A 23,743-nucleotide genomic window follows, 5' to 3' on the forward strand; every position below is an offset into this window, starting at 1 on the left:
ATGACTTGGGTCATCTCATTATTTTACTCTCCTCCTCAAGTTTCAAATAAGYAAAAAAACCTCACACTTAAAATATTATGCATACATTCTTTAGATTAGTAATTCATTGAATATTAAATATCTACATCTTTAAGAYGCCTGGACTTCTAAATAAAGCCATACTAGTTACACATAGAAAGGCCAAATTTATAAACTTCTCTTTTGCCCGAGTTTCACTGCAGTTATCCCAGCCTATATAGCTTGGTCCTGTATAAACCTGAGATTTATGAAAATTTTAGTAGTTGTATAAAATGAGTGCCTCTAGTATTCATATGGTTTATGTTAAAAGCATTCAAGAGTTCACAGAAAATATTCTAGAATTACATCCATCGTAAGGTTTTAATTCAATATTAATATAACTGTTTGACTACTTACTGTTTTCCTTCCCCCCCACTCCTCTTTTTTTTTTTTTTCTCTCTCCCTCTCTCTCCAGCCCAGTTTGGGGGCTTACAGTAGGAAATCAAAGCAAACTGCAAGTTAAACATTAAGTGTAATTAAATCCAGTGAATACCTATCAAACTAGGATGTTTTCTATCCAGTCTTAAAGCAGGTCACCAACTTGGAGTAAGTCAACATCTACTTTTGCCTGGTTACAGGCCCACTACTGTAAATGCTGATCACCAGCATTCAAAAGTTCCTGCAACTTCCAGACAGACTTTTTTCATAAGAACTATATGCGACAGACTGAAAAAGTGATTTTCAGTTAGCACTTCCCTTTGCACAAGCCTTTCCTACTYGCTCCTTACTCATTGTTCACATTACAAGCACAATGATGGAAATGAATACGCCAGAACTGGCTGAGATGCCAGCCCTTTCTCTATAACTACGTTCCATAGATCTCCATAACTAAGCTGTTGAATGCTAGATATGCAGCTTTGCAGGTGGCACACCACAGCTAAGTGTGGTTACCAAATATTCCTTAGATGTTTGTGGTTCTTTGGGTAAATTARTTGTAGTCACAACCAACATGTACTCTGCTTTTCTTCTGAAGAATTTTGWATGGTATCTCTCCTTAAATGTGCAATTCAGTCTGCTTGTTAAGCAACTTCAGTATTGAGTGTTAGGAGAACAGAACAGGTTTGGTAACCAACGGTCTCATACAGAGTACACTGGAGCCCCTGCAGCCTTTAGAATTGTAATAGATGTGTTATCCACATTAATARAGCGTGCCATTTGGCAGAATGCTGCTGCTAGAGTTGCTCCTTTTCACAGTTATCAGTATGCCAACCCATCCCTTTCAAAGCCTTTCCACCTTGGGTAGAGCACAACTGATTGCAATACTGACTATAGCACTATAAAAAAAGAGACCAAACAAACATCATAAATATTTCCTCCCACACTGCAGCAGTCAGTGGTTGATTACTAACAAACACTACTGCACTGAATGACTTCCAGGAGAACAGTGAAGATCCCCCCCTTCCCTCTCACTCACACACACAATGGAGAAATGCTTCTCAAATAACATGAAAGTTATCAGATTATGCCACGTAGCATTTACATGCTAAAGACAATGGATGAACCCTGCTGGTACTTCATGCCTAATCAAGGCTCTAACAACAAAATAAAGTGCCTCTTTCACTTGTGTTAAGCAACTTCTGGCAGGGTGGCTATTTATATTATTATAGTTTACGAAAGCAAATTGCCAGGAAAACCCATAAACCCTCTCTCATCAACCTTTGAAACAGAGACCAGGATTTAAATGGGAAAAAAAAATCTAATAACTGTGGGCACCAGTCCAGTACACCTCTAATACACAGCTTAGAGACTGTAAAGAACATTACAAAAGACAAACCAGTTTGCTCCCTGTCTAAGAGTAAGCAAATCGTGAGCAGCTGGCTGACAGACAAACAGCAATACCTCTAGCTTAGCTTTGCACTTTGGGTCCTTTTACTGTTACAAGCCGTYACCTAAGGCCATCTAACTAAATACTAGTGTCATCCTTAAACTTTTCTCCAGTATGGAAACTTCGCATTAACTTTGCAAGAGAACTATACAGTGACTTCCTGCTCTGTCAACATCACATTCTTTGCAGGAAGGAATAYATTAGTGCCTATTTTAATTACTTTATTATATTCAATCCAAAGCAGACAAGTAGCTTTAGGGAAATGATGAAAACAGAAAAAATGGGTACCATGAACCCAGAGCCTTCAAACTCACATTCGTCTAAGTACTTCAGAAACTGCTCAGAAGCCAACAGATACACAGGACTCTAAATTCCCTTAAAGCAGAAACAAATCAGCTCCCATAAACTTCAGTCAGCTAAAAACAGGCATAGGTTGGAGAAACATCTGCCTTCAGAAGTTAAAAAGAAAGTGCATTTTTAGTAACTGCCAGAAGGGAGGTTCGCCAGAACAGCTGCCTTTAGAGAATATACATGTTTCTTGGATAAAATAACACTACAAAAGAGAAAAAGCATGAGGTAATTCTAGATTAGTATGTAGCCTCAAACTAAGACTTTTAAACAGCAGCCAATTCTTTGCAGGAAGCTAGGCAGCAAATGGTGTACTGACCTACAGACCATGCCTCACCATAGGAATACCCACAACTAAATATTCAGTAATTTTATGAGGGTACTGTTAGTTAAAACATCCATGAGAACTTAAGCTGTGATAGTGACTAAGCGACTAAAATGTCCCTTGCCTTCAAGTACAGAATAAACCTTGCATGCAGGGTTCAGCTTAACAAGGCTCAGAGATATAGGAAGCAATGAAAATACTCATGGAACATAACATCATTAGCCAAGATTCATATAAGCCAAGGAAAATATTTATGAAATATAATATCCTTAGCTRGTATTCAATAATATATATTTGTGCTATCTAGCCAAAAAACAAAAGTTAAGATTTAATAGTTTTTAATGGCTTTTAAGAAATTTCTGCAGTGATAATCTAAACCTGTGCCTTATTCTGCGCCTTTAAATTACTTCTAGTAAATGTAGTAAATCATGGCACAAATTAAATACACTTAACTGATAAACATGCTTTGAAATAGTCTTTTAAATTCTACACATTACTTGAAACCAAGTGTCAAAAAGCAAAATCAGTTGAAACAAACATAAAGCAGAAATACAAAACAAACTTTTAAAACAACCTTCAATTCTATAGAAGTAATTCAAGAAGTTAACCCAGAGATAAGGTCTATGAAATGCAAAATACAAATGCAAATACAAAACAGACCTTCAAAGCTACGTTGCAGAGATGCGTAAGTTGAAAACAACCTTAAACCAAGCTGTACTGTTTTGGTTTACCTTATTGTAATTTTAGTTTTCATCTTAGATCACAATCTCTGCACTCAACTCTGATCCTGTTAGGTAGCATGTGCTTTTATGCAAGAGACATTTGGGTTCAATGTGCAGTTCTGCATTATAAATGAAAAAGCAAAAACCCCTCTGTATTAATTCTTCTGTATTGATTTTTCATGATTTTTCAGAACTGCCAGCACTTCAGAAAGTCAGACTTCCAAAATGATTTTGCTCTCATTAGGCATCAAAACAATCTCAGACCCTTTTAAACTGCATTGAATATCTATATTAAAAATACTGTTCACTCTTATCTATTCACTTATTGTTAGATACTCAAGGTCTTGGAGCCTTTATACAACTGATTTTTTTCATAAGAAACTGAGTGGACTGCCTTTTTTTTTTTGTCCTTTGTTCTCTGCTCACTTCCTTTCTTTTTTATTTTTAATACTGCCCTGCTCTCTGATATGTTTAAACAAGGGATATAATCATGTGACTCATTATTTTCAATCCCCTTTTTCCATCATTCTGAGAATCATCTTCTCTTGTGCGCCCAGAATAAATTCAGCTCTTCATATTCAAGGGCTAGTTATTTTTGTAGTGCATTATCATGAAACAGTCTAAGACTATAAAGCATTTCCCCAAATCACTGATAATGAAAAGGTTATTATTAATCTCTAGAAGACAGATAACTCCACTTTCCTTTTCCCTAAGCCATAGATCTAAACTATTATTTTTAAAGCTTGTTAAAATTTCAATCAAGTAACTAATTACAATAAAAACATCTCCCATTTAAAAAAAAGTAACTATAAGGTGCCTTCTATAATATAAATTATAGAATTATACAGACAGCAGAGTGTGAGCCCAGCGCAGCAGGTTAGAAGGCAACAGACACTGACCACTGAATGCCAGGAAAAGACCTAAAAATGCTTCTTAGTCTAACAGGGTTTATTTACACCACTGTAAAACACACCCTATTTAATCTTTGCGTTCCCCCATCCCCGGTTTACTCTAACCTATTTGCAAGAACAACMTTGTCACACCTGGGAAAAACATTCGCATTTGAAGAAAAAAATAATTTCACATGATCAGCACTTTTGATCAAATTAACATGGTTAATATCCAAGGAAAATGTAAAAAAAAATCTTCACATCATTCACATTAATAATTGTTTGTTGGTTTTTTTTTCCCCCCCTTCAAAACACAATTTACATACAAGAAAGTATTTTTTTTCTTTGGGAAAATTCTGATTAACTACACGCAAGAAATTCAAGCCACCATTTGCTTTTTTAAAAAGAAGAAAACAGGGTAAGTCATACACATCCGGCTAAAGCTAACTATGCACATGGAATCAGAACCTTAATCTACCRAAATTCCTTCAAAAGAAGTTAGGCAAAGTAACTCCAAATTCTAAAACCAGGAAGGCTTACTACTTATAGTACTTTGATTTATTTTATTTATTTTATCTTTCCAATGTAGAGAAATGCTTGAGATATAAATTTAAGCTTGTTATGCCATTGTTCATCCCCATCCTCTCTGCCAAAGAAAGGAAAAACAGGAAATAAATGTGCATTTTATTACCATGAGCATTTGTTAAAAATGTAATCATGAAATATGCTTTTAATTTTATTCATGAAGCAGCAGCTAGATGTGTTACAAATGGGCTAGGAACCATACTGCAACAGGCTTGATTTCACTTCAAGCTGTTTTGAGCTAATGACCAAGTGATTACAGGGCCATTTTCTTTTTTAATTAATGAATTATTACTGAATTGAAACTACTTCAGAAAAGTAACGGACAAAACCAAATTGAGCACTGTCTTCTATCCCTCTGACACACAGCTTAAGTCAAATGGAAAATTAACATAGTCAAATGGAGCTCATTTGTCACATTAAACTGAAACAATGTGTTAAACAAAATGACAGCACTAAAGTTTGTTTCAATGGCTTGGTGTATATTACACAGTAGCACGTGCCATTCAATCACCTTAACAAACAACATCAAGTTAGAGCTATGATTCTGCTAAGGCTCTTCTTGCTCAGCCATTACACATGGCCACAGCAGGACTACCCAGACACTTTAACAAACTGCATGAATAATTGGCAGCAAGGTAGAAGAAGCTCCAAAAGTTATTGTGAAAATAAATTTTACTAAAAGAGTTTCCTTATTTTAAAAGCAATTTAAGAAAACACTTTTTTTTAGCAAGTAGTTCCCTATGGTATTAATTCCCTATGGTATGGTATTAGGATGATGAACAACTTACACAAAAATAAACAGCTCTACGTTCACAAAATGCTTTACTAGATATTAATATATCCTAGCAGGATCTTTAGGAAAAAAAATAAGGCAAAAAACTGCTTACCTCTCACTTAAAAAACAAAGCAATACATCTGTATGGGCACAAAGCCATATATGAGCACAAGGTACTGCTGTAGTTTGCAGCCCAGACAGCACTTGCTGTGTCCAACATTGCAAGGGCTACAAATCAATCTTGGAACAAATTTTCTGACTTTAGGGCTCAAAKAAGAGTACAGCATTTGTTAATCACAGTCATATGTTTTGCTTCTTCCTTATAAGCAGGATTTAATTCTGACTATAATCTCTACACCAAAGTTAAAAATATAATTAAAAATATAGATACGCACAATAGGATTATTAATCGAGAAGAAAATATTTCGGAGATATAGGGAAAGAATAAAATCTTTGTTTATTGAACTTTTTTTTAATGAAGCCTTTAAGATTTAAAATATCACAAAAACTTGCCTCAGAGTAAGAATCATTCTCTGTACCACATCCTACTTAACATCATCCAAAGTAATTTACCGAAAACTTATATTCATCAAATGGAATCATGACTGGGCCAAAGAGTCTGGTGACAAGCATAACATGAAGAATGTCAGATACGTGCTAAAGATGAGATTCAAAGTAAAACATTTGGCCAGATGGTTTTCAAATATCACGGAACACAGGCATAAGAACTGTGCAGTGTCAGCACAATTTTTTTTTTTAAGAGTAACAGACTACTTTAATTATAAAATCACTTCCAGTCTTTCAAAAAAGAGACTATATATAAAAACATTTTATGTGTTATGTAAAATTGTTTCATATGGCCAYGTGCTACACAAGTTTTCCCAAAGATTATTCTTATGTACAGCAGAATGCTCTAGATGAATGCTCATAAGAGTCTTTGAAAATATAGGAACATAAACAATTTTTAAATGATAGCCATATGCCCCATATTAGCTTTTATACTTTAGATCAGAGAAACTGAAAAGAACATGAACAAACCCTAATTTTTTTAGTCAAAATTCCAACACATGCCAGCAGGCAGCAGTCACTTCATATAAGCCTGCAATACAAGGACATGGTATCACACCCTGTAGACTTAAAGGTTTTTTCCTCCCTTTGACATTTAGTTGCACTAGAAAGCTTTAAGCTAGATAAGAGGCTCCCCAACTATAAGACCAGGTTCTCAAGCCAAGGCAGGTTTCAGGTGTCCTTTCACAGCCAGCACAGCAGTATTGAGACACAAATTCCAAACTGTGTGCTAATTTGTCACAGCTATAGCCGCATGCCACTGTCTAATTCAGATCAGATTTGTACTGCCAGAAGACCTGGCAGCGAACTCCCTGCTTCTGTTGACAAACTTAAGTATTACATTAACACAAACAACAACAATGTTCCCAGCCTTAGAGCTGTGCAGGCCAACAGACAAGCAAATATTCACAGACTGGATTTGTAGTAATTGACACCAAAATCTCCCATGACAAAGGTTAGGGCACAATGACTAAGGCAGTCTCTCTTACATTTACTGACCTGGATTTCTGCACAGCCCTGTGCTGCAGAAGTGCACGGCAGAGCTCTTTTGAACAGAAGACACTTCAAAGTCGTGCCTTCAAGCAGACACACAGCACGAGAACAAACAGAAGGCTTTCCGAGAACAAGAAAGCTTTGACTTCTCACGTGCAGCAAAAGCTTTGCATCTAACAGCTCTGTGAAACAACACAGAACTAAAAGAATAGAGTCTTCCCCCCCGCCCCCTTTCCCTTCTCTCTTCAGCTTCATCTCTCTTTCGATATTGCCTGACATAAAAGTCACCTTTTTCAAGGTCTGGTAGGATACTTTATATAGATCACTAACAAAAAAGAACAGGTAAACTTTCCATTGAAGAATGAGCTRGGCTTTTCCTCTCATTAACAAAAACAGAAATTTCTCTTTTCAGTCAAAAGAACTCCCTTCCCATCAAACAAGCGTGATCAATACCCGCAAGCAGTCATTCTGTGTGAACAACAGCCTCCAAGCAAATTTATCCTCTGCTCTTGAAATTAAAAGTTCTTCAGAGTTCTAAAGGTACCTGTTTTTTAAGCCTCCACTAAAATACTTAGCTAGAGRACTTGAAAATGTACTCATCCAAGAGAGACACGTTGAGGGTTCTGTGGGAAATAGAGATACCGCAAGCCCTGAAAAGCAGCAAATAAGAAGTTCCATTCACACTAAGGCACACACTGATAAACTTGTAGGTTTTCAAAAGTAAAATTAATATCAAATTTGCCATTAAAGTCTGTAAAGTTTATCTTGTGTAGCAAGTCTGGTTTGTCAAGCTTGCTTATGCACATTTGATACCCATGAGTGCAGGAAAACCAACTGAAACGCGTGCAGAAAAATCAACTGAACTACCTATTTGCCTTGGTTCTTCAATACTTCACAAGATTTTAAAGGATGTAGATTCCTTCTGATATTGTTATGGTAAGATGCTAGAAATTTGACCCGAGACATGCATGAAAAATTAACTTTCAGAAGCTATTCCAGACCATCTGGAAGAGACGGATTTCAAATGCAGAATAATTAATACCACTTTCTCCACAACACAAGGCATATAGTAGTCTGGCCTTTACTTCAAATAATTACAATTTTTAAAATATCAGATTRTTCAGAAGAAATTATGAATCACTCAAATCACTTCTAGATTATTTTTCTCTAGTATTAGCATTTTGATGCTTTTTTCCACCCCCCCCATCCCCAAAGCTGTTGATCAAAATTCTAAACACACAGCCATAGCCTGAAACTTCACTCTCAGRAAGAGCTAAAATGAAACTTTTGACCTTATCCAATACAGGATTATAACCAGTTCAAGCAATACATTTACAGTTCCTAGACGGGAAATCCAAAAATACTGAAACTGCAGATGGAAACAATAAGCAACTTCCACAGACAAATGTGTCTTTATCTTACAGCTTGTCACACTTGATTTACCAACTGGAAACAAAGCTAAAATTGGGGTTTYCTGCAGCAGATTTTGCTGCAGCAAAGAATTCTGCAGCAGATTTTGGAGGGTGGCTAATTAAATCATATTGATTACGTCAATTAGCTTACACAATAAATGAAAACCCAAACATCCTGAGTTTGCAACACAACAGTAYCTGTTTATTTCATTACAAACATTGTTTCAGAAACTCTAAAAACATTCTGGTTCAGAATAGGTATTTCTGTCTCACCCTACGTGTTCAAATGAAACTTCCTGCAAGCTTTCAAGTTACTCCCTACATTTCAGAGATCAGGTGCATACTGTAGACTTTGAAAGAAAGCAAAAAAGCTGGAAGCAGTGGTTGCTAGCTGCAGCCCTCACAGTTATCCTGGAATTATAAACCAAAAATGCATAAAATGCTTTTAAAGCTACCTAACAAAATAAGCACAAACACTATCAGGAGTTTCTACCTCTAGCAACGACACCATCAGATATGATTCTGTTACTGACCTCAAGAGAAGACAAAGCTGCAAACTAAGAGCTGCTGTATATTTTTTCTCCACTAGCAACCTAACAGGTTCTCTGAAAATGATTACAAAAAAGATCATGTAAWCCCTCTATAAAATGCAAAATGCTTCAAGCTTCAACAAATCCTTTCTTCCCTGACAAATCAACAACAATTAATGTTTTTAAAGAAGCTATCTCTAGAASTGAATATGAGTTAATGAATTTGAATAAGATCAATATATGGACTATTTGGACATGTTGCACTTCAGAAAGTAATTTTTACTGACAGGTTACTTTAAATTTCACCTCTTTACATCCTTCATTTGCCTACCTTTCTTCTACTGTACTAAACAAACTACTTCCCTTTTCTCTGAATTCCAACCACAACCTAATCTTCTACCCTATCATCCTTTATGTATTACTAAGATGCTGGCTATTGACTATGACAGCATTCTCCCAAAAATCTTCAGGAAAAATTTCAAGACACATCTCATTTTATTATACATGCACTGGGGAACCCCCACCACCACCACCAAGAAATATCCATTAAACTACTCACTGTCTTCCAGTTATCTAACCCAACATTCTTTATCACTAAAGGTAATACAAAGCTCCAGCAGAAGATATTGATGTGATCAGTTTTAGTCTGATAATATCCTCCTGCTCAGTTGTTATCTCTTTTCTTACACTTTACTGCAACACACACAAAAATACTTACTGTAAATTAACACAAAAAAACTTAAATTTGAAGACAAAAATGTTTAAAGCATTTTTTCCAACAACTGGAGTCAAGCTGTGAGATTATCAGTGACTATGTGAGAACTGCCACAGAAAATGCATCTTTCTTGGGCAAGTCCTCTCAGTCTGACAGTCCTATTCACGCAGGGAGCCTTTACAAACAGGCCAAGCAGCGCTGTCCTCTAGCGGTCCACAAGGACGTTGCACCTCTTACCCTGCAGCACACGAGAAACGCTGAGACAACCCCACTAAGCTGACCAAGGCACGTTTTTATGTTGTTAGCTTCACCCAGGGAATAAGAACGGACCACGGGAACTCCACTCTGCATGTGTCTGCTCAAGGACCACTGTCGGCTCTGCAGCAGAAAGAGAGGCCAGTTACGCTCAGCTAGCAGCTGATACTGTTAAAGTTTAGCTATGCCTTAATTTCAATGGGAAGAACGATGCAGATGATCTATAAAAATATTCMAAAAAAATGCAGCAAGGTAACTTTAAAGGCTTATGCTATCTAGCAGTCTACGGAGTATGAATGCCCATTTTCTCAGATATGTCAGCTAGCCAAGACATGAAATTCTGGCCACAGGACACATGCAATACAAAGGGATACATCTGATCATCACGCAGCTGAGATTTAGATCTAATGAGGACCTTTACTGAACAATCTTCAAACTTGCTATAAAGACATTTTAGAGCAAAAAGTATTAGAACCCTGCAGAAAATGAAATATCTCATTTAAAGACAATACTGATACTCTAAAATCTAAATTATACAGCAACTAGAATATTAAGCTACTAGTATATTTTACAAGAACATTATGAAGACTAGCATTGTGAACAATTTTATTTTTCTCCAATATTATAACCAGAAAACTTGAATAAAAAGAAAAGCACTAACTCAATCTCCTCACTTTTTTTGTCATTAGAGGAAAGAAAAAGGGAAAGGGTGTTTGCAATGTGAAAATTTACTCCAAGTAGTTAAAATTATTTTAATGCAGCTATCAAAAAATGAGGCTACTACAAATTTACAAAAACAATTTATTAAAAATTGTTTTCAGTTCTCGAATAAAGCCCCCAAACCGTTCTGTCTCATCTTTATATTCACAAAATGCCTATATGGAGTATTGCATTCCCTCTCTCCTTAAACAATTAGGAAACCATGACAAAAAATAAAAGTGGAGGGAGAACACAGTAATAGCAGGAACAATATAAACTGCCGCAGACAGTTATCCAATTTGTGTCATACACAATTCATAATCTCCAGCTACACAAAAGGGAAAAGATTTTTTTAAGGTCTAATAATTAATATGTGCATTGAAGCTCTCAAGACTGACCTCAGGCCAAACATGGAATGCAGTATCCCTGAAAGATCAAAAGGCCTCCAAAATATCAAATGCAATGCCTATAGTTCTGTGAGAATGCTCTTCATAAGGTGAGCCACATGAAATAAGAATGAAATAGAGGTGACAGGCTTCTTTTTCTTATGCTCTTTCTTATTGCCTCAAATAAGAAATGATATCTGTATTCAAGCCATGAACATTTCCCTTTCACTGTTATGGAAAATTATTGCCTTCTCAAGTGTTTGTTAGGAACAGGAGATAACTTGGCTTTTTTGCCATCTTGTGTTTTTGACATACTGAATTACAAAATATAATAAACTCATAAGCACCATTTAAACTTTTAAAAGAGTGCAGCTAAAGTGTAACTGTAAGGAGAGGTTAATGAGAAGCAGCTTCCCTCGAATTGTTACCCATGTGGCTTGCAGGCAAAGAGCTGTCTGATATGGAAAATCAGTTGAAGAAGGATGAGTTCCTGCTTCAGGATGCTTGAGATACTGAAAAAGGCTACAAAACCATAAAAAAAACTTCAAAGTCTTTCGAAAAGTTCTGACAGGCTTGGAAGGGATATAGAGAGCTTTAAAGTGCTTCTTTTAACTCTTTTTGTTTTACMGAATAAATGACTGCCTGGATTTTATTTTAGAAAAACTGTTGTTTTTAGACAAAAACACAGCATTTGCATGTCTTGATCAGCAAAAGTTTCAATAAAAAAACAGATTTCCTAAACAGCTTTGATTTTGGAGGATTATATATTCTCATCTCGGAAAACCTCTCTTGGGTCTAAACTGTTCTAAAAGAAATGCCAATATAGAAGGCAGGACAAAAAGAAATAACTAGGTGACCTATCTTCACAAAAGCAGCAGGGATGTCTCAAATCAATCTCACCAACAGTCCAAAACCAAATAATTCCACAGTCAAGTTCTGTGAACAAGTTCAGTATGAATCCAAAGTGACAAACTCTTAAATAGGTTAAAAGATCATTAAGTAATTTAATGCCATTTTTCCTCAATAGTTGATTTTCCTCAAGAGGTGATTAGAAGAATAATTTCAGTTGAAATTAAAAACTATTATTGGGGYATGGGAGAAAAGGTAAGTTTCTGTTCATGAAAAAGCATTTTATAAAATAACAGCTTAACAAATCCAAATACACACAAAAAAGCTTTGCAACTACTCACTACATTTTTATAGGAAGAATAGGGGTTTTATCTCATCTGTAGATATCAGTTTAGCTGAGGCATTAAGCTAAGAGTTAGTTCATTGAAAATGAAGGGATTGCAGCTCCTAAACCATACTAGATTTGTAATTTTGAAATAAGTTTTTGTACATTTGAAATAAATTTCTCTGCATACCTTGTTTTCTACACTTGCTCAAAATCTAATCTAAGTTTCTCAAAGTGTGCTAAGAAGGGAGGGTAGAACAGGTGAAAGCATGCAGAGGAGCAAACTCAGACCCAGCACTCAACATCTGCAAAGCACTCAAGTTGATCAATAAACTCAATCTTTGCAGAGGCCAAATAACAGTACTTTGGGATAATACATGAATGGATCTTGCCTTTAGAAAATATTTTTAAAAATCAGTGCAACAGTGTCAACCAAACATTTGTAATTCATTCTTGTGGCAGAAAAAAATATTTCTATTACAGCACCTTTAACTTCTGTTGGACAAGAGGTTAAAGACAAAACACAGTCTGCAAAAAATTAGCGGCACAGGGAAACACAAGCATTAGCTCTATTGAACCATTGTGGAACATAGATCTTGCTTCTAAAAGAAAGCCAGTATCACTATCCTGCAGTTTCAGTTAGGGAAGGTAAGACCTTGTGACAAACAGTCCCTCTAATCTATATTCTTAATTCATAAGCAGTTTATGTATAAGTTAAGAAAACTTTATACTTCAATTGGTCATGAATATTGTAGATATTTCACAAAGCACCATAATATTTATACTCAAAATTTCTTGCCATACCCAAATCACTTTAGATAATCATCAGAAAACACAGTTTCACTTATGTTTTTGCTGTATAAAACAAAATCCCAACCCCAAAGGTGAAATCAGATTCTTCTAGGGTTAAAATTATCACCACTACCAAACATAAGAATAAGTCKCACCCAATTCAGACCTACTATTTCTAAAGTGCATAGTCTGTACTCCACATATACAAAAATAACTTCATAAGACTTGAATGCAAAAAAGGGGYAGTTATCAATCCATGTGCCCTTTGAATCAGACTGAGTTTTTTCTGGCAGTTCTATAGTCATTTTGTTTGGTCATCAACTTGGTGCTGATCACAAGGCAAGCATAAATCAAACAAATTTTAGAGTAATTCTGCACTTGAGCCAGGCTAGCAGGCATTGCCTTGCAAGGAATTAACATCCTCTCTTGCACCTGTGCAAGATGAAACATGTGAAGAGTTGTTTCTTCATGCTCTTTTTAAAATTCAAACATGGAGAACTTTACTTCTAAACCAAACACTTAATCAAATTAATTCAATAGTAATAGCAAGGTATAAGGTTTCTATATACTTATGCTTCACCAGAAAGCATGTTTATACACAATCCATTAAAATACATTTGTTGAATAAAAAAATGGCCCCATCAATAGCACTACTGTATTTAATTGTAAAGTTAAATAGCTATGAAAGCTTTCTGTTAAGGGGTAAGAATGAACTTCACTTTTAAAAATTATTTTTATTTATTAGCTATCAGATTATGTAGATGTATTTTGATACAGCTTTATTCACTTGTATTATTTGTGCCTATACTTTTTAAAATAACTTTGCCCACCTCAGAATTTACAAATCCTTTTATAATTGCATCCTCTGCCTCCTGCTATGAAGATTCTACTCTACACATTGCTAGCTGTTGGTGCACACAGGTCCTTCCACATTTAGCTGGTAATAAGTWACAATTAAACTACGGAGTTCTTTTCTGAGTTACTCCATTTAAGGAAGACTTTGWGAGACAGACAGTATTATTCACAAGCTTCCAGCATACAGTTTACCAAATGCTACATTCACACTGTGAGCAGTATCACACTTTAGAAAGAACAGTATAGATTTATTCACCATTAACCTCTGGGCTGTCTTTGGAAGTGTAAACAAATACCATAACATATACAATCTGTCAGACTAGCTGGCAATTTCAGATAGAAATACCAAAACAGATAAAAAGTATTTTTTTAAAAAAATGTGTTATTTAACAAATAGTTCATTCATCAGAAGAGGGAGGTTTAAGACTGTCAGTTATTTCTTAATTTCAAATTTCACCAGTTAGTTTAAAAAATAAAAGCTATTAAAAAAATCTTGTTAAAAGCATAACCCTTTCTTCCCTGCTTTTCCTTTCACAGTGAACTCCCTGCTTAGGTGGGGGGGGGAAGGGGGGCAGGGAACACACATACCAAGAGCCTTGCTGACTTGCATATATCAGCAGAATAAAACAGCAGTGATAAAGGCAATATATAACTGCTCCCCTCTCGCAGTTAACGAGCTTTGAGGCTTTGGATTAACTTGAAGGAATCACCACTAATCATCATCAAATTGATCTCTGTATCCACCCAGCCTTTGCAGATCAGCAACAAATTAAACTGAAGACCCACAAGCAAAGATTCCTGGGTTAATCAAAATGCCCAAAAGGATAGAAAATGGTTAGAGCTGCTGTTTCATACAACCTATGAAAGTATAGAAAAGGCATCCCATTTCTTTGTTGGGAATAAATCTAATTACTGCCTCCTTTCCCAGATCTCAGTAAAAACCATTCCACCATTCAGGCAACTATAATTTCAACAACCCCCTACACCTCCTCCTCCCGAGATGTTAACCACCAACCTGCGAGGGAAAAAATGAAAACATATTCCAGGCTGACACATATCATCTTGCTGTTCCCCATTCTTGTTGATAAAAGTATCTCATTCTCCATCACTCTCACATTGCATTTTTTTTTTTAACTGACCGCCTATGTTTTTATATTCTGACCTGCTGTCTTTTCCATCCAGCATACCTACATATTTCCAGTCATAAATATCTATCTTTACTTCTGCAGAAAGCTTAACACAACAGAGTCCTGACCCTGGTTAGGCTCTCTGGGTTTTATCTACAGCTGAATGAAGCTTTCATTACACAGACAAGTATCTCACAAAATACTTTCGATAAGCAAACTTCCAGCATTTTTCTCTGCTTTAGATTAGAAATACTATGTTTTCTCTTGAAATTTTGCAGGAATTGTTTGAATATCAGGAGATACATTTAGAAGACCTATCTTGTTTGTATATAACCACCAAATCAAAAACAATCTGATTTGTAGTAGAGTGCGGAGAGGTTTTGGTTTCTATATAGTCTAAGAGACTTGGAAAACAAACTTAGAAAAAAATTGTATTGAATAAGCTTTTATATGGTGAACTAGAATGGTAAAAGACAAAGCAGTATTTGCAATAGATTTTAAAATAGTTGGTGTTTAATTCTCCCCCCCCCCAAATACAATAAGCACGATTTGCTACAACAGCTACAGAAGGCATGGAGACACTATGCATATTTGGGGATATTTTGCAATATTAGATATACAATCTAGATGTCTCATATAAGATTTCAGGTTCACACAGTTTTAGAAACCAAGTACTTTAGAAAGTAACTGACATAATGGCAGGAATTTTAGAAAACTGAAGGACAACAAAAATGTAAACACATTTCCATTTTGATCAATGACATACCAGATAAAAATTGCACTAGGACTAGAACAGATACTAAGCAAATAAAATGCAAATCATGATGCCATCTAAATTAAATAACAACTATCAAAAAAATAAATTCCTGATCTAAGTATTACATGCTAGAATCACAGAAAGTGATTCTGTATTTCCTCAAAGCAGAAGTCCTATGTCATTGAGACTAAACTAACTCTAGGACCTAAATTCTCATTTACACATAGGAACATAAGCTTTCTTTCCTGAAGGAGCTACTGTCCGGTAACTGACCAGACTTCTTACTGTCCAGCAGTAGATATAAAACCTTTTAGAGAAAATTCAGCTGTGTGGAAGAGGAGGTATTCACATTTTCATCAGCGTGATAAATACTACGTTCTGTAAGTCACCTTCTTTCTTTGTAGAACTATAGCCACTCGACTACTCTGCAACCCAGGAAAGCAAACCAGCCACACACAGCAAGGAATGCTGCCACAGAAAGGGAAAAAATCCATATGTAGCTCCCAAACTTACCTCATATAGCGCAAATTTGCTCTTCTAGATACAGTGAGAAATTTGGGGAAAGTATAGCACTGAAAGGTCAAGGTTTTATTCCCAGCTTAGCCATTGGCTACTGATGACCTCAGGCAAGCCATCTTACCATGCATCCCATACTGCCTGTACCTGAAAAGATTTAAACTATATGCCTGTTCTGACAAACCTTGAAATAGATTGACGAAAAGTAACATTTTACTACATTTTTTGAAATTTCATTAGAAAAAGGCCTTGTTAAGAGAAAAATAAAAGCAATAAAACAGAAACAAACTTACCTTCTCCTGGACTGACTGCTGCTGGCAGACTATTCCAGTCTAGGGTCCAGTCAGGGCACGGATGAGGAGAAAACTTTGCTTCAATACCACTTTCCTACAGGAAAAGGAAGAAAAATAACTAAAGCTCATGCACTGACTGAAGCCAGCAACACTCACAGCGATTTTAATGACACCAGATCAAGCTATATTCAACCTACTGTCTCAACAAGCAGCTTACTTCAACATATGTTATTTGAATTATAAGTTTCTCTCACAAGAAATCACAGGATTTAGGGAAGGCAGTCAGTCTATATACATAGAAAACATAAGGAGAGTTATGGAATACAGAAGGAGAGTCATATTTAACCAAAAGCCAGTGCTCAGAGTTCTAAATTAACAACAAAACTATGGAATATCTTTAATAAAGGAATATAATAGTTCAATTTAACCAAGGGGTTTATTTGGTTACTTAAAACCAAATTTTAGCGCTTCCAGCAGTTTTATCTTTGCTTAATATCTAAATAAGAATTCAGAACAAAAAAAAAGGCAAAAATGACTTCTAAGAATATGACACAATACAAATAAAAATACACTAACCAAAGACTTAGCTTCTAAAATTGTAATAACTGCTTTATTTCTATTCAAGCTGAATATTACCATTAGAGACAACGCATTAAAATGTTAAGTTACCAATAATTTAGTCATTGTGGGCCTTGGACCACCTATAAAATGATTGTCTTGATGTTCCTCCTGTAAATCACCAGAAACCAAAAGGCAGCTCTGCAGCTGCTCCTCTGCTGCTCCAGACTGCAGCTCCGGAAGCTGGAGAAGCTGCATGTTGCACTTGTCTGCAGCTTTCTTTACTCCAGGTACTTCCTGAATTCTTCGATACCAGCTGGATATCAGAGGCAAGTTTAACAGATTTATGCCTTGCTTTTCGAAGAAAACCTAGAAAATAAAGATGGAAAGGTTACTTGCTACTGTAACATTTTTCCCTTGAAGTCACAAAGAACATGCGAGCTTTGGAAAGGAGTTCAGCTCTGCGCTGTCCCTCAACACAGTCACTCAGTGCACTGCTAAGGCAAAAAGCTAGTTAACAGTTCAGGACTACAACATCTGCATGCAGAGAGTAGGGTATTGCAATAGCATGCCAATACTTCTGAAATATAACTTGTTCCAGCAAAAGGTTACCAAGATGAAGGAACTGGAACACCTGACATTCAAGGCAAAGCTTGGAGACATGCAAGACAATTGCACGTAGTCCTGGGGAGCTGCTGTATGTAGCTGAGTGCATGAAGACTGTACAGTCACCAGAGGACCTTCCCAACCTTTACTATTCTGTCATTCTGGGAGTCTAAAGTTACAAATCAGAATTATATAAAATTACAAATAAAGTTACAAACCAGGATTATATAAGACTATATAAAAAAGTGCTCTTACACATATTTCTATTTAATGTGAAAACTTCTTGCATGCTATRTTTTATAATGTTAAGATAATCATGAATAATTAGTAATAGTTAAAGGAGCAAAAATAGGACGAATTAAGTGTACATGTAATTGCAGTATCAAATTCAATATCCTAATATTAATACAGACAGAAACATATTAATTCTGTTAAGGAAGAAGTCCTTTGGAAGGCAATTCTGATAGGCACTGTTCCACTTAAAATACAATTTAGAACACTTGTTATCAASAAGTGAATAGTGGTTTCTCCCACACTGAGAACAGAGCTTTTGTTACCTTTCTATTAAACAGTTTCAACTAATGGAATGTGTAACAAGGCTAACCTCAGAAGGATAACACAAATGGAAGGAGATAATGAAAAACAACTCTCTAGCTTTATTACTTTATTTTCAGTAATTATAATTATRATCAACTGGTCTATTCATTTATTGCATGATTCCAGACAAATGCCTTCTGAAGACTTCATTATTATTTGCACACTGTAAAGTGAAATACAATGATTTTTTTTTTAAATACAATCCTGGAAGTCAAGGTAAAATAAATAAGTAATAACATTTTAATATAGGAATAAAAAAAAATAGTGCTTGTGGCAATACTGGTGGAATGACTGGTTTCAACCACTTGCTACAAGAAGCTCAAAAATCTATGTTTTAAATTTGGATAACTGTAGAAATTAAGATACAGCTGCTCAGGAAAATGATCACAGAACACAATGAAAATAACTTTACAGGAGAATTCCTAAAATACAGGCAAAAAYGAAACAGAAAGTAAAATCCCTAAATGATTTTAGGGATCATTTCTCTGAACCTAAATAACAGCATCTTCTTCCAGAATTTCTTTTGTTTCCAAATACCATAAGACAAATCTGGAAAAAGAACTTATATGAAATAGAAATAGTGATAGGTAACTGCTGTATCATTTTATTTTTAACTGGCAGGTGAAGAATCRATACTTCCTTAATTATTTTCCATGTATACATCCTCAAACTTAACTACACTGATAAGCTGAGTCTTACAACAGGAAAGCATGCCCCATTGCAAAATAGGTCCTGAAGCTGAGCTCCAGTGACTTGCACTATTCAGCCCTCTCTCTCGTTCTAAAGATGAAAATGGAAAGACATCCAGATGTAGATCCAAGTTCAGTTGTACAAATGTCTTAATGTGTCCAGGATCTGCAAAACTGACATGTACCAGATGAGCAGCCTAAGCAACAAAAATGCAAATGGACTTTTTCCTTCAAACCCAAATAAACTTTGTACAGAGCTCTCTACAAATAACAGGCCAAAAAGACACACTGGAAAAGAATCAATAATCAAACAACCAAGACTCTCACTCCAAGACAGGGGCTGAACTTTTTAACAAACCGTTGAACTAGAAGGTATAGCAACAAGGTTATTTTACTGATCCAAATTATAGTTGAGTTGACATAACCAAGCAGCTGACAAACTGCATAGTGCAGAGCTTAAATCAGCTCTGTCATTTGCGGAATTATTTAGGTAATGTCAGAAGAGCAAAGGTCTATTCCCCAGTTTTCCACATTCCATGTGCCACCCAGACTGCTAGCTATGTCCATGCTTTTCATTTTTAATTTGGTAACGTCCTTTGAATTTTTGAAATTTTCATGCATGTAGATGAGAAGACCTTTTAAAGTCTCAACACTTCACAAGGCTGAAAGTACTTCTACAAGAATAATAATTTTTCATATGTCCACTATTTAATTTTTTTCTGTGACCATATTACATAGGTACACTTCTTGTGTACCTATTCCACTTTGTAATTATAGAGTATTTAAGGTACCCACTTAAAGTCTCTTAAGGCAAATCTCCCTCTTTTCAAAATATCAAACTCCCTTCTTCTAAATCTGGTAATTTCTGATAGAATCAAGATGCCAGATCTCAAAAGACTCCTCACAGATTAAACAASATTAAGTCAGTTTTTGTAGAGTCATGACTATAATTTATTAAATTTAAGCTAGAAGGATGTATTCTTGGTATGTATCCATATATACCAAGAAAAAAAGTCAAATTTAGACCAAGCTTGGTTACCACAGCTAAATTATATTGTATTTAGTTGGCATAGACAATCACAGGCAAAACACTTCTGAGATAAATAAACTTAGAAATTGCATGTTTTGCAAAAGAAAGTCCATCAGTGAAGTCTCTGGTTAAACCTACTCCTCTACCTACTGTTTAGTAATCCTTAAGGAAACCTTTCTCCACTCACTGCATAAATCTTTGTCTTCAGTGTTATTTGTCTCACTTACTACAACACACTCCAAACTAGACTACAACTGACCTTTGCTGCTTTCTTCTCCTTTTAAGATGCTGTTTCAGATATAACAGGTYATTTACCTTGGTTGGATGTTGTGCCTCTCCTCATGCATTTCAAATAGCAAGTAATAGGAGAAAAACAGTGTTCTGTGTTATCGTTAATAGCTACGTGTCATCATACATAAAAGTCCAAAAAACAGTTACAGCATGGAAGGTGGACAGTATGGTGCCTAAGAATATTTCAGCATACAAGTTTAAAAGCAAGCAGTATTTACTGCATATTTATAGGCCATATATTTAAAAGTAATTTCAGTGACCTCACCAACCCCTATTATGCATAAAACCACACTTCTCTTCTATTTCAGGTTAAGTTCACATAGCAAATGATGCCATATAATTTAAGTGAATGTATTTCAAAAAGATACATAATACACTATTTAATATCTGCACAAGTTTTTGTCTTACCAAGAACTGATGGATGCATGGCAAAAGCACTATGTCTGCCAAGGTGAAATAAAGCCCTTCTGCAAAAACATGGTCCAAAGCTGGTAGGTCTGTTGTTTTTGTTTTCCTGATGTGAGAGGGCTCCCTGTTGACTGTAGGTGATACTTTCTGGACAAGTAGTTTGGAGAAAGCTATGCTCAGTTCTAAATTTGGAAGTGGATGTTCATGCATTTCTACTGGTTCCCCTTCTGCTGCTGCTACCTTGGCACCTGCCTTCTGTTGCTGAAGTTTCTGCCTTCGGATTTTGTCATCATTGTGCACTCGGACAGGTTCCCCAAGCTTCCTTTCAAGCTCTAAAATGTCAGCAGGAACAGTCTGACAGTGCTCAGGAGATTTCGTCAAAAATCTTTCAACAGCCAGAGGTATGCTGATCTCACAAAGTCGGGTCCATCCGCTAACCTGTCAGATGGATTGAGACAATTAATACATCCTCTACCTACAAAAAAGAAAAAAAAAGTAATATTCATTGCCAGAATCTTCCTGCTTCTCAGAGTTTTTCCAAACAATTCTGGCTCAGTCAAATCACAACTACCTTCTTCAAAAACCATGAGGCATTGGTTAGACAGCATCTTCTTGGAATAGTAAAAGCCATAATTAGCATGATTTAAAATAAGAACATATTAGTATTTTAGCAAGAAATGTGTTCTCTGGACTTTTTTTTTTTTTTTTTAAGAACATTCACACTCCACAAATCCTTCCAGGAAAATTTGACTTGACCTTTAGTTAAGGACCCTTACTTCTAGGAAAAAAACTTGTTCTGACATCCCAAGCGGCCACTTAACGATGCAAAACTTAAGTATTTGATTTTAGCAGCACAGATTTGAAGCTCAAAATAATTTAATGACACATAATTAACTGCCTACATGGACTGATTTAAAAAAAAGCACAAAATCACACAATCTGCCATCACATACAAGTCTGTCCCAGCAAAAGGGGATGAAACCACCTGTTAGTCTGCTGGAATATAATTGAAAAGATTATTATTTAAAAGGTGAAACCAGGGTAGTAAAGTAGTAAGTACAGCAGCAACTGTACAACAAAACAATCTCCTATTTCTCAAACCATAAGAGTGCTGATACCCACAAACTAGCTTTGTGAAGGGGTTAACTAATTTAAATTATTGTCTACATTACTTCTGATAACAAATCCTTCAAAATTTTCACTCCTAACTTTGTAGATTTGCAATCCAAAACTGCATTTTCTGTAAATTTAGGATTACCATTTGCTTATCACATTACAGTGAGAAGCTTCATTCCACACATGATGCACTAYTCTACTTTTAGGTATCTGAACTCAGCAAATTTAGTAATACTTGATTTGCTGTTAGTTTTGATGTCAGAATGCTGCATTCTTTGTCTACTCCAAACTATCACAGCTGTACTCTAGAGCTTGCTGAAAAATATACTGCTCAAAATAAAGCAGCAGAGATTTGACCCATTTTTTTGAATGTTAAGGTGGTTCTTGCGCCTAAAAATTATTACTTTCCATTCTTACACCAAAATTGTTATTCTGAGTACCTTTCATTTTCTAGGCAATAAGTTTTTCTAAATTTAAGAAACTTCAATTTGTATTAATATTAAAAATCTACTTAGAAATATTCAATCCTACTAAAAAACTATTAATAATCTAACAGAAAAAGTTGTACTCACTTCAGCACAAGCTTTTAAGCAGGTCTTCTTGAAGCCTAGAAGTTCCAAAACATCCTTTTTGGATGTATCTGCTTCATATGCTTTCTGTATTATATGCCTTAAGACAACAGATAGTCCAGCTCGACAGAATTTGCCATCTTTCACAACAACAGCAGGTAAACAGCAGCTCTGCACCACCATAGGAAGCTGATGTCTGGAGATCAAGCAGACCTCAAGATCGTGAGGTAGGATTTTTGTTATAAGCTCATCGTCTGCATTTTCACCAGTTGGAACTAAAAAAACTTTGAATAACTTGCAGTCACAGTAGGACAGCAAGAACAGTGAAATAGAAGTATGAAGTGGAAAGATACTATCTCCACAGTGATGAGAAAAAGCCAAATACAGGTGTTCTTCAGAAATGCTATCTTTCATGTTCCTCCCAAGTTTAAGTTCCTGAAATAGAGATCAGAACACAATACTATAAAAATCCAGAATTCTGAGGGAAAGAAAAAAGCACAGCATTTTAAAAAGTGGTCATTTCACTATTTGCTAAAACAGATTTTAACATATGGCAGTACTAAAGACATCCTGACAGAATAAGTGAACTGAAATTATTTCTCAAGACAGTTTTTAAAAATACACTATCACTTGGCATGTAAAACACTGAAAGAGAAATGATTTGCGGAAACTTYTTTCTCYATTTTTCTTATTTCTGAAATTAGTATACAACATCAAAATAGGATTTTTTGTGTACAAACATCTTTTATAAAACAGGTTTGTTTGAAAAATCCAAAATCTCTACAATACTAACCCTGCATTATTCAAAAAAAGCTCCTAAACACATCTTTATAGTAACTTATTTTGAAGTATATTGGTTTTTCTGTAATTTAGAAGTTCTGTGTGGTTCTACATGTAAATAATAGAAAGAAATACTGCTTTCTAGATTAAAAATGAGTATAGAAGATGGTGATGTACTAAATGACAGCTTAGAAGCTAAGACAACAGGAAAGAAAAAGGTAATTTCAAGAACGCTGCATGAACACCTCAAACACATAAGATTAAAGCAGTGGAGTAAAATAGAGCTGAAATTAACAGTCTTGACATTATATTAAAAGAAATCATTTAAATTTACTTCTCTTATACTTGGTTGAAAAATCACATTTCTACCATTAAACTGTTCCATAGCAATTTAATATAAAATAATGATATAATAATTATTCTGCACCATCACCTCAGAATTCTCCATTAACTTATAAATCACAATTCAAATTGAAAAGCTCTAGACACTAGATGGCACTC

General features: G+C 35.4%; 1 protein-coding gene across 2 annotated transcripts in view; it reads right to left on the minus strand.

The window, feature by feature from the left end:
• Positions 1-23,743, minus strand: part of GSTCD (glutathione S-transferase C-terminal domain containing) — a 44,501-nt gene that overhangs the window by 13,835 nt on the left and 6,923 nt on the right. For both annotated transcript variants that reach the window (XM_026050878.1, XM_026050879.1), the window contains exons 2-5: positions 22,466-22,897; positions 20,778-21,215; positions 17,268-17,525; positions 16,599-16,692 (exon numbers count right to left, since the gene is read on the minus strand). In XM_026050878.1, coding sequence (XP_025906663.1) covers positions 16,599-16,692; positions 17,268-17,525; positions 20,778-21,215; positions 22,466-22,876 — 1,201 coding nt within the window. In that variant the 5' untranslated portion in view covers positions 22,877-22,897. The remainder of the gene's footprint in view (positions 1-16,598; positions 16,693-17,267; positions 17,526-20,777; positions 21,216-22,465; positions 22,898-23,743) is intronic.

This window comes from Nothoprocta perdicaria, unplaced genomic scaffold (assembly GCF_003342845.1).
Source record: "Nothoprocta perdicaria isolate Ctin4 unplaced genomic scaffold, notPer1 scaffold_71, whole genome shotgun sequence".
Classification (NCBI taxonomy): Eukaryota; Metazoa; Chordata; class Aves; order Tinamiformes; family Tinamidae; genus Nothoprocta; species Nothoprocta perdicaria.